The sequence below is a fragment of the Adiantum capillus-veneris genome, chromosome 19 (assembly GCF_014529385.1).
Source record: "Adiantum capillus-veneris isolate H3 chromosome 19, ASM1452938v2, whole genome shotgun sequence".
In the NCBI taxonomy this organism is placed as follows: Eukaryota; Viridiplantae; Streptophyta; class Polypodiopsida; order Polypodiales; family Pteridaceae; genus Adiantum; species Adiantum capillus-veneris.
The window spans coordinates 94,760,664-94,777,685 of NC_140949.1; the positions used below are offsets into that span (position 1 = coordinate 94,760,664).

Below are 17,022 nucleotides of genomic sequence, written 5' to 3' on the forward strand. Positions count from 1 at the left end.
AATGATTTTTTATTGATCACCTACAGGAAAAGGGGGGGGGGGGGGGGGGGGGGGGGGGTGTTGCTATTGGTATCACCCTCACATATGAAAGTTATGTGTCCAATGTGCACAAATCTCCCAAGGGAATTATTCCTAATCTAGGGGCATAAACTAAGGCAAAAGTGTAGTTGAAAGAAGGATGATGATTACATAATATATTTCTCATCTTGAGAGCTCAATTTTTCATGCAAATCCTCCCCCAAAGAGCTCATTGCCTCAGAGAAAAACTTAGGCAGGAAGAGCTCCTACAAGCTAGCAGTGCCCTTGCTTGGACAAGACACTTTTGGGCTGGGAAAATGAATCATCCTACTAAGAAAATGTTTAACGTTCTTAAAGAGGAGAAAATAAAGGATTTTGTCTCTTTTTTCAAGGATAAAAATGGTATAACTGCTGAGGACCACAACTCAAAATCTTGGTATTGCTCATGAGTTCTTTACTCATACTTTGTTTGTTCTACACTAAAGAAATTAGGGCATTCTCAATTGTATACCTTGATAAGTTCAAGATAGCCTGAATTTACGAATTATAAGAGGGGATAAAACACTCATAAAACTCCAAAAGCAAGGGACACAAGAAAACCGCAAAAAAATAACTAAATTACTTTATTTTGTACTAAACAAGAGCAGACAAAAAAACCATTATTTACTTAAAAATGTTTTCAAAAAAGGCATACGCAAGTTGTAGAGCAAAAATAGTTCATGTCAGAAGGAAGACTATTGCTCCAAATATAGTGCAACTCCTTGATCAACCTATTTCTAAAGGGGAGATCACAGAAAGCATACATAGATTCAAACCAAGAAAAACAACATGGCAATGAATTTTTTTTTCAATATGAGGAGCTTTTGGTGCCTTGAATTCTATTAGTCTGACAAGAGGATATTAGAGTGGGAGATCTTCCTACCAACATTAGCACTTGGGTTATAAAGCTCGATCACAAAAATGGGGGAAAAGGAGGATCTTTCCAACTGGAGGCCTATAACGTGTTTGACTTCAATATACAAAATGTTTTTCCTTTTCCTAGCTAGGAGGCTCAACCCTTTGATGGACTCTTTCATCTTGAAGGAGAAAAAGGGTTTTATTGAAGGTAGGTTCGGTCTCGAAGCGATCATCACTCTCTATGGAGGTACGGACCATGCACAAGAAGTAGGCAAGATTTTGTGCTCTTCAAGATTGATTTTGATAAGGCTTATGACATAATGGAATGGATTTTATTTCACAATCTTTGCATGATATGGGGCTTGGAAAAAGTTTGGTAAGATTTGTGCATATCTTATGGGAATGCCTTTGCAAAGGTTTCTATCAATGGTGGTGTCTTAGAAGATCAATCAATCAGGTCTAGCCCCTTTATTGTATGCCATAGCCTTTGATGCTTTGGGTTGTTCAGTACAACATTGTTTACAAGGCGGCAACATCAAGAGCATTCAGATTCTAGGCTTTGACAATAATTTGTGTCTTCAGTTGTTTGTAGATGATATCAATTCTCTAATAAAAAATGTTGATGTGCACATTGAAAGTTTTTTATCATGCTTGCAAAATATTTTTTCTATCTAGTGGCTTTATCATCAATCACCACAAAGCTGGTTACAAGGTCTCTATTGGAGTTTTTCCGAGAATGATCTAGGAAACAAGATGCAAATAGCTACCAAATGAGCAAATCTTTAGGCTCTTAGGGATCCTTGTGGCTTTCAAGATTTCCCTTGGGCAAAGATGGGACTGGGTCCTTGATAAATTCAAAAGGAAAAATTTTAAGTTGCAACATTATCGACCTTCACTTCCTTCAAGAGTATTTGTCCTAACAATTATTTGCTATCAGCTCTAGTCCTTTTTTGTTGTGTTGGAAGCCAGCTAAATACCAAATCAATAAGGTGATCATTATTTTTTGGGGGGGGAGATGCAAACCACCCTAGAATACCTAAGGTAGCTTGGACACTTGATGCCTCCCTAAGAGTACGTGTCTTGGTAATTCTCAACATTGAGGAGATGGCTACCAAGGTGGCACCCAAATGGCTCTACAAGTCTCTAACATCCAATGATTAATGGGCCCTTCTCATAAAGAGAAACACCCTTTTTATTGTAGGCTTAGAAGTCTTGGATGGAGCTTCTAAATGGATCTACAAGTCTCTAACATCTAATGATTATTGGGCCCTTCTCAGCAAGAGAAACACCCTTCTGTAATATGTGTAGGCTTACAAGTCTTGGATGGAGCTTCTTCGAGAAATTATCACAACTCCAATCATGGTGAAACCTATGTGTTCTTCCCTCATATGCACAATGTGGGACTCTTGGACACAGTGGAGACTCAATGGAGGCCACATATTGAGATCAACAATGATTATAACTTTTTTCTGTAGGACTATGATTTGGCCATTTTGCAACCTATGGAACTGTACTTTAGGCAGTGATCATGTACATGAGGGATAGTTATCAGATAATTGTGCCTCACCCATGGTCATGTGTGTAGACAAAGTCAAGCATAGTGCAATTATGCACACCATTTTGCAACTATGCCAATTTCGGCATAGTTGCAATTCATAACCTGCTTGAGCATTAATAAATAGCAAGCCTAAATTTAAATTGCTCTCGTGTTGCAACTCTTGCAAGAGCTATGTGGCTTCACGTAGCTTGATGGTGTGCAGCTATGTGTTGCGCAATGGGTCCCCGCCATGACTACTACTAGTTATTATTAAGGCGCCCCATTTACCCCTACACGTGCTGGTGACTTGGGGTGACTATGCAATCGCATGACCTCTCATTCTGCTCGCAGCTGGCAATAAACATGGTTAGCTCATTTATTTGGAATTGATAACTATATTGTGTATGACCACTCCTTTAGACAAAAGAACCCATATCTCTTTCAAAGAGGGAGTAAGACTCTACAAGGATATATTCATGGAAAATCACATACGAAATAAGTAACATTTTTAATATCTCTATTGCTTGTGCTCACATTGTTGTGAGCGAGGCTGCAAGGCTCAAGGACAATATCCATAGTACTTCAAGAGAATATTGCAAGGGCCTACCTTTGGGAGGTCGAGCAGGAGATGCATGCTCAACTCTCTCAGCTAGGAAATTTTGATAAAGTAAACTCAACCAAAATAATAAATGGAAGGTTAGCTACTCAACAAGAAATGGAAGGTTAGTTGGACTCCCAATCAGTGGGCTTACATATTCAAATGCATATGGGCTTTTCTCACTGCTATCAAACACAGCCCTCCACAATGGTTACTTTTGCATCAAGGAAATAGGATAGGTTAGATAGCCAATAGAGATAGTATTGGTGATGGTACTTGTCCTAGGTGTCTATCAACAGAGGAAAACTATCCACCATTTGTTTTACTTTTGTCCTCGCAATTTTGCAAAACCCTTAATCACAAGAAGTTCTCAAAGGAAGAAATTTTCTAGTGAATGTAGAGGATTAGATATACCAATGTTGAATGTTTGGAGAAGCATATACCTTTGGCATGTCTGATGCAATAGAAATGAAGCCATCTTTGGAGCTACTAACAACTGGCGCCTTGTGTATTTGTTCATACATGATCTCGAAAAAGCATCTGAGCAGTTTCTCAACCTTATGCTAGTGTCTCATCTGAATCTCACAAGGACATATAAAGATCACTAAGATGGCAAAAAAGTACACAGCCATGTGTGCTATTTACTCGTCAAAAAGGCTCAGAGCCTTAGACGGGGCCCGAGAGAGAGAGAGAGAGAGAGAGAGATTTGCTTGGCTTGTGCGTCAACCCAAACAACACAATGGGGGAAGACTTGAGACCAACCAACCAACCAACCTTCACCTTGTCATGTCAAATTTAAAAGATGATATGATATTGGCGCTCTCTCCTCCATGGCTCCATTTGCTATGCTTTGGAGCTCCCTGCTCGGATTCATCTTCACCCTCACCGCCACATCCCAAGACCCTGCCTCCTCTGCCCTCATTCCCCCAGACGGAAATACGTGGGTTCCTCTCTCCCTCTCTCTCTCTCTCTCTCTCTCTCTCACACACACACAAACACAATTTGGGTGTAGTGTGCTCTCACGCACTATACACAACACAAGAATTTGGGTGTAGCTCAGTACGCGCACTTTCACACACACTACACCCAAATTGTGTGTGTGTGTGTGTGTGTGTGTGTGTGTGTGAGAGAGAGAGAGAGAGAGATGCATGTGATTAACAAGATAATCCCATCATGATTGAGGCGTGTTGTGCATCAGGCCAAGCCTCTCCTTTGTGGGCAGGGGTGTACAAATCTACGAATGCTCAGCTCAGAGTGCAAATGGGTCGTACTCATATCAGTCGCAAGGTGCAGAGGCTGAGCTGTTTGTATACATTTCTGATGGAAAGTTGCAATCCCACGAAAGATGCGGTCGCCACTACTTTCTTACTCACCCAGACGGCGAGGGCGGCAAGCCCACATTTGCTTTGCTAGCCTCTCCATCAGCAGATAACAGCTCCATACCGACCAGCACAGCCACATGTAAGTATGGCAAGACCTTAAAGAGATGGTAACATACGCTAGCATGTGTATGTGTGGGAGCACATGACAAGGATCCTACCCAGAAAAAGGTGCTATATACAGAATTAGCCTATATACAGGTTGATTGGGCGGTAGTGATTTGTAGGACTCTGGCGTATGGGTTAAGGTGGAGCCTAGAGGGCTCTAGGGCACCAGCTCCATGTAGGCTCATCCTATGTATAGCCCCTTTCCTTTGAGCTCCCCTTACGGTGGGACCTTTGTCTTGATAGTGTTTGCACGACAAAATTGTTCAAGGGTGTGCCCTCATAAACACAGTAAAAGTTTTACATTTTTTTTTTAACTTCTTGTCATGCTGATGCCTCTTGTGCATGCAGTCAAACTTATCGCAATTGTTGCTGCTGCCAACCCAAAGAACATCCCAAGTTTGCTTCTCAGGGCTACTTCACATAGTGGAAATGGAGCATTGAGCATGGTGTCATATGTGCAGAGGGTGAACACTGTCGGCGGAGTGGCAACCCCCAGCCAATGCAAGCAGCAAGGAGCAATGTTGAGGGTGCCTTATAGAGCCCAATACCGCTTCTGGTCACAAGCTCAAGTCCCCCTGGCAAGCATCCCAGCCAGCATCATGGTTCCGAAGGGTCATACTCTCTTGACATCATTTTTCGGGCTTGGTTTTCAAATATACAGGCAAGTGTTAGAAGCTCACCAACACTGTTAGATTTCATTTAGTGAAGGTGCGACATTTACCCTTTAAAAAAAAAAATGCTAGAAATACAAGATAATGATTACAAAGAATCTAGAAGTCTGGGAACCATCCGTCCCTTCACTTACATAGCTATCACACTCAGGGTCACTCCCAACACTATGGGTACCTACCTATATGTGCATTCAACGTAAAACCCTCGCACTTTTCGAAAGTGCAAATGAAATGATTGGTAACTTGGTAGTCATGAAGTCCTTTAATTTCACATTCATACTCACATCCACATACAACCATAAATGCATTATGCCAGCTTCTATGTCCAATGGCGAAAGCAGCACTAGCATAGTTTTTTCATGTGGCAAATGCATATGCGTTTTAAAGTATGGAAAAAAGTATGCCTGAGATCCCCAGGAAATTGTGTTCGAACAATACCATACGAGCCCCAAAAAAACAATTGCGAATTATGAGTGATACATTGCTTGCAGCTCAAAAGTTTGATACTCACTGCTTTGAAACCTTGCACATATCATTAGCTATTGACTAACGTTAAAACCATGTCACATGAAAATGTGTTTTGTCCCTTTGAAATGAGACGAAACACGAAACACTCCAAACGTTTCAAAACAAACTTGAAATAGGGGGGCAAAATGCATTTCTCAAGGTTTTTTTTTTTAATGGTTTAATTTCAAAATTCAAAATTAGCCATATAGTGTATGATGCACAACATACAATACAACAAAATGATGCATTCAAGTATGTTTGATCATATCATACGCATAATATATGGCAAATAAGTATGAAACCATGGCGAATTTTACCATACGATCATGATAAAAACTATGAGCAGTAGTATGATAGATCAAGTCTCTAACAAAGAGGTAATGTTTAACCGCCAGGTATGATGGTTCAAAGTGGACATTGTCCAATGTTTCTGCCACCTTATCCTCTCTACCTGGGACACCAGCTATGGGCAAACACTACTTTTTGAAAGGACCGAATGGACAACCTCAGCCCACTTGGGAGTTCCTCTCCCCTCGTGGCCTTGTCTCTGCAAAGCTCATCCAGAAAGCCTCAAAGACACCCAATGACATACCTTGGTTCTTACTACTAGTAACAAACTCTATAGGCAAACAGTAAGAAGTTTCATCACTCACAACATCGACAAGCATACATACATAATTGTGGAAAAAAGGAAAAAGAAAAATATATAAAACTAGTATGGCTCTTTTAATAGGACAGCATAGGTACAAACATTACATTGTTTTTACTAAAGATTTTCCAATCTGCTCTTGCAGGAGCCTTGCCTCTATGGTGACTTACGTGCAGAGGTCGTCGACAGTTGGAGGCATGGCTCCAACATCAGGCACAGCAGCAAAGTTGGGAGACATTTTTCAATCTCCATACAGTGCAATATACAGCTTTTATGGAACCTAACCCAAAAAAGGCCCAACACAACTCCATTTATTGTTATGAACCAATTGAACCTTTCGAAGATGTTAATAAAACCTTTCAATGGATCTCATGAAAGAACCCATTATCTCTTCACTATTCATTCATGTATTGTCTGTGCTCCTGATCTTAATAAAGAAATAGACAAGGTTGAAAATGGGTTGTTTCCGTCTCCAATACAAATAGCATCTCTAAAAACGCCATGATGGCCATGAGATCAAAAAAAGTTACAACTGATGACATCTCTCATCCTAAAGTGTCAGAAAGGTGAAGCATCATTGGAGCTAAATCCCTGGTTAGAATATTAAAGAAGAAGCTCCAACACCAGTTACAACTATTACCATGAGAAATCTTCTTAAAAATTACCCTGACAATCATAAAGTAATCTGATACCTGAGACGATTTCTCAATTTATTGTGATGTATAGGGACCTCAGAAGCATGATGAGACAACAGTAACCTTGAAACTAGACAATAATTGGGTCACAAACCCAATCTTCAGAGCTTTCATATAAGTATTTGAAGGAATGCCTACTTTTATCAGGCATTGGAGCCTCATCAAAGCAGTAGATGACATGCTTCAAATAACCGCATCGTCATACCTATTTCCTTTCTCATTTTGGCTGCAAAAGAAATCCTTCTATCATTTTTATCTCTGCACAGCGGACTACATCTCCGCTAGCGAGAGGGTGCATTGTACAACAGGAAAGGGGGATGAGATGTCTCCCATGATAAACAAAAAAATTTGCAGCAGCTTAATCTTGAAATAGGAGGGCAGAAGAGCCACACGAGGCCTGTAGTGCCAGTGGATACCATGATCCACCATAAAAGAAGGTCCAGGCCACCACAATGCCTGGCGCTGTCTCTCAGCCCTGTCGGAGCTTCCCCTGTATGCTATCTTTCTGTTGTGAGGAAAACGATCCTGGGCAAGGGACACTGAGCCCACATCGCATGGCAAGGGGACTCAGAATAGCAAGGGCTATATAAGTGTAGGTTGAGTGGAGAAGCGATATGCAATTAGCCTTACCCTCTCATTGGTATCATTGTGAGCTTCCTTTTCACATTCCCTTGGAGCTTTGGGCGCTCAAATGTGCCCTAGGGGCCACTCCCACATAAGGAGTACCCAAGGGAGGATTTGAAAGGCTGAGTTCAGCACTGGGCCAGTACGGCCGAACCAAGAAGCATACAGGGTATCGGTTCTAGGTTTTGAAGGATTCCAGACCTTGTGGAGGTCTCAAGAACCAAGTATACACAAGGCTTAAAGGGAAGTATACACACAAGATGCCGCAACATGGTAATTTTGATACTATATCAGAATTCAATTCTTGAAATCAAAGCTGGCAACGCTCAAACTTCAAAATTCAAGACAAACGAGCAAAATTTGTGACTAAATCAACAAGTTTGTAAGAGGATAAACCGTGCATGCGCTGAATGCACACTCTGTAGCTGCTACAATTAATTCCAGATTGTATCTACAAGTACAACCGACTGTTGCTACATTTGCTAAAGGTGCACACACGGCATGCACGTACGGTGAACATAGAACTCCACACAAGAAAGCTTTTTCTGTGCTTCTGTAACAATGCATGACACACTCTCAAGGACATCATCTGCTAGTGTCATGTGCACATTGCACTTGAGCCAGGTGGACAAGCTACTACAGGATCTAGCCTGGCACTTTGTGAGCCTCTAGAAGGACGTGCATGATCACGCAAGCCATAGCTGCATACCCTCACTTGCACGCTACAGTCACTTAAGCATAAAGACATATGAACAGTCTCTTAAGTCATTTATTAATAAGTGACTTTGACACATCATTTATAAAAAGTAGGTAGGGTAAATGGCTAAAAAAGATATTAAAGATTCACTTGGCCTCCAATCTTGGATATAAGAACCCGAAACCCGCAGGGGCATCCAACGGCCCTAGCACCTCAGCAGCTAGCATTTCCCATCGCCAGCACCCCAACACCATCAGCGTTTTGCATCAGATTAGCCCAGCATTTTGCATTAGTTCAGCTCAGCATTTGCATCGGATCAGTCCAGCGTTTTTGCATTAGATCAGCATAGCGTTTTGCATCCGATCAGTCCTACCATTTTGCAGATTCTCAACGTCAGCATCAAATCCAACCTATCGTTTTTGCATGATGTATCAGCAAGAAGTATTCAGCATCAGCGTTCAACATTTAGCCGTTGTATCAGCATTGTGCAACTAATCTAAGGGAAGTGCTTACATTGGCAATAGAGCAAGGCGGCCCTTGAGGGTGGTTGGGACCCGACATGCGGTGTCATCTCTCTCTCTCTCTCCACTACCTACATTCAGTTCAGTTTTGTATCAGTTTTGTTTCATTTGTCTTTCCGATAGACGGATGACATACACACCATGTACATTTGATTTGTCTCATAGGCCGATTTCGGCCTGACATAGACGTTAAAAATCTTTCTTTCTTTCTTTTCTCTCTCTCTCTCTCTCTCTCTCTCTCTCTCTCTCTCTCTCTCTAGCTTTGTACCACCTTTATTTCACTCATTGTTTCAGCCCACCCATTGTACCTCTCATCCCCTTGACCCTTTTTTAGTTGTACTCAAACATTGTACTAGATTCACCACTTGTAACTTTTTTGGTCTCATAGGTCACTTTGGCCTTTTGTAGACGTTAATATATCATTTCATCTCTCTCTATCTCTCTCTCTCTCTCTCTCAAGAGCCCCAGACGAAGCTCTAGCTCTTTGACACTTTGGTGGCTTCTGCATTGCTCTATGGAGCTGAGATATGGGGACCTTCATTGGATCACCACGGGAGGCCGGGTCGCACTGATGGATGGGGGAACATGGAGAAACCTCTCCTCTCTATGATCTCGCGGCTCATTAGAGCCAAGGCATCAGTACCACGGGCCATTATCCGAGCAGAGCTAGAGACGCTCACCAGATCAGTCTCCTTCATAAACCGCACATGGGAACTTCCTAGAGACAGATATGCTCGCATTGCACTTGAGTCCTCTCGACAGTTAGCCACGCAAGGAGATACAGCATGCTGGTATGGGGAGATGGCATCATGGTTTCAGGCGCATCGGTTCAGCATAGACAGGCTGCCACCATTCCAGTACTCATTGGATGCACCATCTCTCACTCTTACACAGTCCGAGATCACCAGGCTCATCCGCCAAGACCTGACCCAGCTAGACACTAGGAGGACATGGATACAGCCAGCACAGGAATTGGGCACAAAGATGGCTTTCTATAGAGACCATCTTCTCCAGCTTACGGAGGATGGTTTTGTGACGAGACTTAGATACATGGACACCCACTTGTCTCATGGGATACGATGTGCTATTGACCAGTTACGCACATCTTCTCACTAGCTGCGGATTGAGACTGGGAGATACAGCGGAGTACCAGCAGAGGCCAGGACATGCCCCTTGTGTGACATGGAGCCTGAGATAGAGTTGCACTACACATGCCGCTGCCCCGTCTACTACGAGATACGGGGCTGCTTTCATTGCTTGTTCAGTGAGGGTTTTGGACCACTCTCAAGAGTCATGGGATACGAGGATCAGAGATGCCTGGGTTTGTTCTTGCTCGAGTTGCGCAGACACAGAGATAGCCTGATGAGTGGCGAGGCTAGCCAGTCTCAAAGACAAATCACAGACTTCTTAGAGCAGACACGGGACAGCCGCAGGAGTCACTCCCACAGCAGAGCTCCCTCTCGTCTCACACCAGAGGCACACTGATCGACCGAACGATTGAGCTGGGCACATCCAAGCACCCACGACTACGGAACATCGACGAAGGCTACGTCAGAAGATTCGGAGCACTCTGGCGAGGCATGCACGACGCCCGGTCATACTACTAACCATGGAGGAGATAGATGAGATCCGCCAACGACTAATGCTAGATCTCCTGTGATTCAGCTATCCCAGCAAGCCGCCCATTTTTGCTTAGTTCACATCGACCAGTCTAGGATCCCATAGTACATGTCTTTGTTTTGTTATGTTGTTATTTTGTTACTCTGACTTTGTATCAGATCCACCACATTGTAACTTTCTGGTCTCATAGGTCACTTTGGCCTTTTGAAGACGTTAATATAACATTCCAACATTTATTTCTCTCTCTCTCTCTCTCTCTCTCTCTCTCTCTCTCTCTCTCTCTCTCTCTCTCTCTCTCTCTCTCTCTCTCTCTATCTATCTATCTATTTATCTATCTATATTTTATATATATATATATATATATATATATATATATATATATATATATATATATATATATATATATATATATCTGTATATATATATATATATATATATATATATATATATATATATATATATATATATATATATATATATATATATATATATATATATATACAGATATATATATATATATATATATGTATATATATATATATATATATATATATATACATATACATATATATATATATATATATAAAAGAGATGCCTCGGTTGTTTTTGCTAGAGCTACGCAGACACGGGGAAAGACTCTTGAGGAGACCAGGTAGTGGAAGACATTCATAGAGGGAGATCACTGACTTCTTTAGAGCACGGACTCGGCAGCCGGATGAGTGTGCTTCACATCAGAATTCGGAGCCGACTTCTACCAGAGGTATATTAGGACAGAGCCACTAAGCTCAGGAGAGCTAGACGCCCACATCTACGAGGGTGACCACGACATTGACGGAGGCTCCACCAGAGAATCAAGACTATTCTAGCACGACATGAAGAAGCCCAGTACGATTATTTACAGAGGCGGACATTGACGAAGCTCTTCAGCGAACGACTGATGCAATACTTTCTCGGACAATGCCCGATGCCGGGCATCCTCGTGCATGGATGATGATGATGATGATTTTCAAGATGCAGATTTGAGTCTTCTAGTTTTAGTCTTTCACTTTACTTCATTTTAATTTTGTACCCAGACATTGGATTAGATCCACAAGGATTGTATCACTTTGGTCTCACAGGTCATTTTGGCCTTTTGAAGACGTTCAATATAACATTTCATCTCTCTCTCTCTCTCTCTCTCTCTCTCTCTCTCTCTCTCTCTCTCTCTCTCTCTCTCTCTCTCTCTCTCTCTGTGTGCTGCTCTGCTGCGCACTCGCTCCCCCGCCACGGTTCCACCTGCTCGCGTTGCCCTGCTGCTCTGCTGGCGCTTCAGCTTTACACCCCTTGCCGCCCCCTGCTCCCGCTGTCCACCGCACGGGCTCCGCGCTACTACCCCTGCTGCCACTCCCGCCCTGCTGCCCTGCGCCCCTGCTCCCGCCTCTCCTCCCCCCCCCCCCCCCCTACTGACGCGCTTTCCCCCCCCCCCCTTGCTGTCCGAGCGTAGAGAGAGAATGGAAGTAAAGAAACACGCGTAGAGAGAGAAGCAGAAAAGCGTAGAGAGAAAGAGAGAAAAAATGGTGCGTAGAGAGAGAAAGAGAGCAGAGAGAGAAAATTTCAAGCGTAGAGAGAGAGAGAGAGGTGAGAAGCGTACAGAGAGAAAGTTTGCGAGCGTAGAGAGAGAAAGAGGGTTAGTTCAAGAAAAAAAAGGAGACTTAGCCGCGTAGAGAGAGAAAAAAAAAATCATCTTGTGCCTCTCTTCTTCACTCTTATATCCCTCTCCATCTCCTGTGGCGGCCCTTCGATCATGAGGAAGCAGAATGGAAAAGATGAACCGGTGGAGGATGCAATCCAAAAATGCAAAGAAGAGCTAAACGAGTCCATCAACATGATCAACCGCCACCTCCTAGGTACTATCAACATACTCGACGCGCGCGTGACAGCACAGGAAAGGATGATACATACACTCGAGGATCGCGTGAAGGCCCAAGACTAGGATATCGCATCTACTCAAGAAAGATTTTGTAGAAGTAAGATCGCAGAATGTCCTCAAAGAGGGAGAGCTTCAACCCTTAGTAATTGAAGAGCTTAACACGATTAAGAAACAAGTGCGGGCCATCAAAGAAGGTGGGGAGAAACAAAAAGAAATGACGACCTCGTGGGTGGATGTTATCACAAAGACCCAGCAAAAAGCAGAAAAGGCCGAAAAATGGATCGAGATTGTCAAGAAAGGGAAAGGCAAGGAAATAACCCCCACCCCCACACCAACCATTATCAACTTGACACTAGAAGAGGAGCAAAGGAGTCGTGTGCGGGCCTTACACATAAGGATATGTGGCCTCAAAGACCAAGATAATGTGGATGAAGAGGTGAAAGAACTCATGACTCTGGTGGGGGTCAATGAGCAGACGCATACGAGAGCCTGGAGAGTGGGCATTAAGAAAAGCGGGAGCAATGGAAAAACCTCGAAAGAAAGGGCACTCATTCTCGACTTCCCTCCATGGAAGCCAACAAGGACTTCCTGAAGAAGAAACCGACTCTAAAGAAAACTGAGATTGAGAGGCGGAAGTGAAAAAAATAGACCCGGTGGCCTCTACACCAAAACTATGCACAATGGCCTCATCATGGGGAATACGCAATAGGGGCACCACCTAGCAAGATATGCGGCTAGGACGCATACATATACACAATGAAACATGCCATGGAAAACAATTTCAAGATCCACACCTAAATGTGGAATGGGGTGGTCGGAGAATAAGGTGAGAGGAGTGGTGAATGAGTGAGAATGGGCTTGCTACTCGTGCATGTTAGTAAGGAAGATAATGAGGTAGGGGAAACTTGCGAGAATGCTCACTCATCATACAAGAGGTGGCGAATCCGCACACCTCAACATGGAAGTAGCAAGATGATAGGAATATGAGAGAGAGAGAGAAATGAAATGAAATGAAATGTTATATTAACGTCTTCAAAAGGCCAAAATGACCTATGAGACCAATCAGTTACAAAATAGTGAATCTAATACCATGTCTGGGTACAAAAGAACTAGAAGTGGAACAAAATACTACTACTACTACTACAATCTAAAACTACGTGGGTGTAGCAGCTGATACAATAGGTACCCGGTAAACTGGATGTAACAGTGTGAGAAACAAAGATGGAAGAAATGGTGAGGATCCATCCTCATCTGCACTCTGGATGTCGAGAGAGTATGGCTCGAATCTTCTGTTGTAGTCTCCGTCGATGCTGTGTAGCTCCTCTCCTCAGTCGCGGTCGTCTGTATCTCTGTAGCTCCAATGCTCGGTCGATGAGAGTGCCAGTAGTGGTCGAATGAGTGTGGGACGAGCTCTGCAGTGGTGGCTGCTCCTCTGGCTGTCCCATATCTAGTGAAAAGAAATCTGTAATGTGTCTCTGGGACTGCCTCTCTCTAGCTCTCCCCAGTAAAGTGTCTCTATACCTGTGTAACTCAAGTAGATATAGTCCAAGACATCTCTGATCCTCATAACTCATGACCCTAGATAGAGGACCAAAACCCTCTCTGAATAAGCAGTGGAAACGCCCCCGTATCTCATAGAACACTGTGCAATGACATATGTAGTGCAACTCTGTCTCTGGCTCTCTCTGGCATAATCGGCATATCCTGCTGTCTGCTGGTATCCCTCTGAATCTACCGGTCTCAATCTCGAGCTGATGTGAGGATGTGCGTATCTGACCAATGGCACAACGCAAACCATGAGACATATGTGTGTCCATGTAGCTGGGTCGAATCACAAACCCATCTCCTGTGAGGTGGAGAAGATGCTCTCTATAGAAAGCCATCTTTGTGCTCAACTCCTGAGGCGGCTCTATCCATGTCCTCCTAGTGTCGAGCTGGATCAGGTCCTGACGAATGAGTCTAGTGATCTCCACCTGTGTAAGAGACAGCGAGGGTGCCTGAAGAGAATACTGGAAAGGGGGCAACCTGTCCATGGTGAAGCCATGCGTCTGAAACCATGAAGTCATCTGTGCATACCAGCATGAAGTGTCCCCCTGTAGAGCTAACTGTCTGGAAGACTCAAGGGCCAATCTAGCATATCTGTCTCTAGTAGTATCCCATAGGCTGTGCACAAAGGACACTGATCTGGTAAGCGCCTCAATCTCCATGGGGGGGGCAGCTAGCTCTGCTCGAATGATCGCGTGAGGTACGGAGGCCTTGGCTCTAATCAATCGGGAGATCATAGATACCAAGGGCCTCTCCATACCTCTCCAACCATCCTGGCCTACAGAAGGTCCCCATACCTGTACCCCATACATCATAGCTGAGGCTACTAAAGTATCAAAGAGCCATAACTTTGTCCGAGGTTCCTGGAACTGAACCTGCGAACACATCCTCTCCAAGCCTCCCAAGGCCGCATAAGCTCTGGTCAGTCTAGTCTTTGCTGCTCTCCCCAAAGAAAACCTCGGCCCAGTGAAGACTATCCCAAGGTAAGTGTATGCATCTGTATACTCCACAATCTCTTGACCATACGTGAAGGTCGGTGCCGATCTCCTGATCCACTGCGGTGTGGTGTTAAACACCATGACCTTGGTTTTACCAAGGTTTACAGACAATCCACTATCCTCTGCAAAACTGTGTAATGCATCCAACTGTCGCTGCATACCCTCTGGTGAGTCAGAGATCAAGACAATATCATCAGCATATAACAACAATGGGATCCACGTCCCTGCCAGCAGAGAGAGAGAGTGTGTATGGTGGCAAATCCGCCCACCTTTACATAAGCAGAAAAAAAAAGGCAAGGAACAAGCATATACCATACTCACAATGAGATGTATCCAAAGCGACACAAAGTATGGCACCAAGATGGAGTGTGTTGATTGCTTGCAAAAGATGAATACAATAGGTAGCGTATGGCAGGATAATGAGAAGGGGACAAGATCGTAGGAAGCATAATGGAGAGATGGGAGTTGATGGCGAGAAATATCATGAGTGCGTCCACCATTCTTCTTCTTGAAATTGTGCCTTCAACCCTTAATTACAAGTGGTGTGGAGGTGTGGTGCTCATCTTTTGTGCATGGTGATGGTGATGATGATGGTGTTGTGATTATGTGATTAGGGTTCATGCTACAAGCATGTAGCACAAGAGTGTGTATGGATAGGTGTGTGTGTGTGTGTGTGTGTGTATGTGTGTGTGTTTGTGTGTGTGTTTTTAGTGAGCTCTCATGGCTTCCTTATATAGGGAAGGAGAGAAGGTTTTAGCATATTTCTAATTGAGGTGAGTGTCCCACTCTGGTGACTAGGAAAATGGGGTGCATGTGACTGTGGCTCCCATCTTGTCTCCTCATTATTTAAAATACCAGAGTCAATAGAGAGAGAAGAAGAGAGAATGTGAGTAGGATGTAGAGGATAGGAGATATTTACAATAGTCTAGCTTTGGCTAGACATAAGCTTATTAGGGAGAGAAGAGAGAGGTAAGAAAATTATAAGAGAGGTTGTCGAAGGTGGATACTTGTTGATGAGGATGGATCCTCCAAAAATGATGATAGAATCACTCTAGACTTGCCAAGACCTCATTAAAAGAGCCTTGTCTCTTGTAATCATGCTTGAAGACTTACAGAACCATAGCCATTCTAGAGGGAAGAAAACTAGGGATGGCCTGTATCACCATTACATGAGAAAACTGGGGTCCACTACAAAAATCATAGCTCCACATTCATATCTCCAAAAATTTTGAAAAAATTTGAACTAAAAGTTGAGATCACGAGCTACATCTTTCATGTTGAACGCTTCTTCAGATTCGGGGTTCTTCTTTACTTAAAAAATTCAGCCAAATAATGTATTATTTGTGGCTGCAAAAGTCTTTTGGTGGTCCCCTATGAGTGGACTTCTCTCTTGCCTTCCAGTGTAAGCTCTTTCATGTGTATGAAAACATGACCTAGAGTTTTCAAAAGAGTGGCAATCATTTAGATGGAGGTATTATTGAAATTTGAAAGTGGGGTTGAGGTTTGAAAATGAAAACTAGTGAATAAAATATTTGGTAGGGTGGAATAATATACATACATGAAAAATATATTAGAAAATACTAAAATATATAATGTAATTTAGAATATATATATTTAATATTAAAGGTCAAAAGAGAGATCAACAAAGAAAGCTTACTTATTTATGCTACATCGTGATTGATTAGCATAAGTCTTATTTATTTAATAAAGGCTAAAACGTTTGTGAAAAAGGAAGAAAAAATCAAAAGTAACTTATATAATAGAAAATATTTTGGTAAAAGGGCAAAAATATATGGGAGGTTCCCATGCATGGAAAAGCTTGCCTCATTAGCCCTCCCCCTAAGGCTAGAGGTATTCATGCGTCTAGCGCTGTACTTGATCCTTCTTCAATTGAGGTGGAGGAGTCTCCCTCCTCATGGATTTCCATCATAGGTGCTTGATCAAACTTCAAAAAGTACTGCCTCAACCTCCATCCATTGACACGTGTTTTGTGGAGCCTACCATCTGCATCCATCAATCGGTAACTGCCATTGGCGTAGCGCTTTCTAA

General features: G+C 43.0%; 2 protein-coding genes across 6 annotated transcripts in view; one reads left to right on the top strand and one right to left on the bottom strand.

Annotated features, from left to right (window-relative positions):
* Positions 1–3,845: 3,845 nt before the first annotated feature.
* On the top strand, positions 3,846–6,744 carry LOC147434489 (uncharacterized). Its single transcript, XM_086490943.1, has 5 exons — positions 3,846–3,990; positions 4,249–4,511; positions 4,886–5,198; positions 6,111–6,347; positions 6,510–6,744. The coding sequence occupies exons 1-5, from the start codon at positions 3,881–3,883 to the stop codon at positions 6,646–6,648; spliced, it is 1,062 nt and encodes a 353-aa protein (XP_086347069.1). The 5' UTR covers positions 3,846–3,880; the 3' UTR covers positions 6,649–6,744.
* A 1,686-nt stretch (positions 6,745–8,430) lies between these two features.
* LOC147434490 (pentatricopeptide repeat-containing protein At3g03580-like) overlaps positions 8,431–17,022 on the bottom strand; it is a 68,084-nt gene continuing 59,492 nt past the window's right edge. For 2 of the 5 annotated variants that reach the window (XM_086490942.1, XM_086490932.1), the window contains exon 2: positions 8,431–8,749. The gene's annotated coding sequence lies outside the window, so the exon portion shown is untranslated. Of the gene's footprint in view, positions 8,791–8,893; positions 8,973–17,022 lie in introns of all 5 variants that reach the window. The other 3 variants (XM_086490935.1, XM_086490933.1, XM_086490936.1) reach the window with 3 other exon arrangements.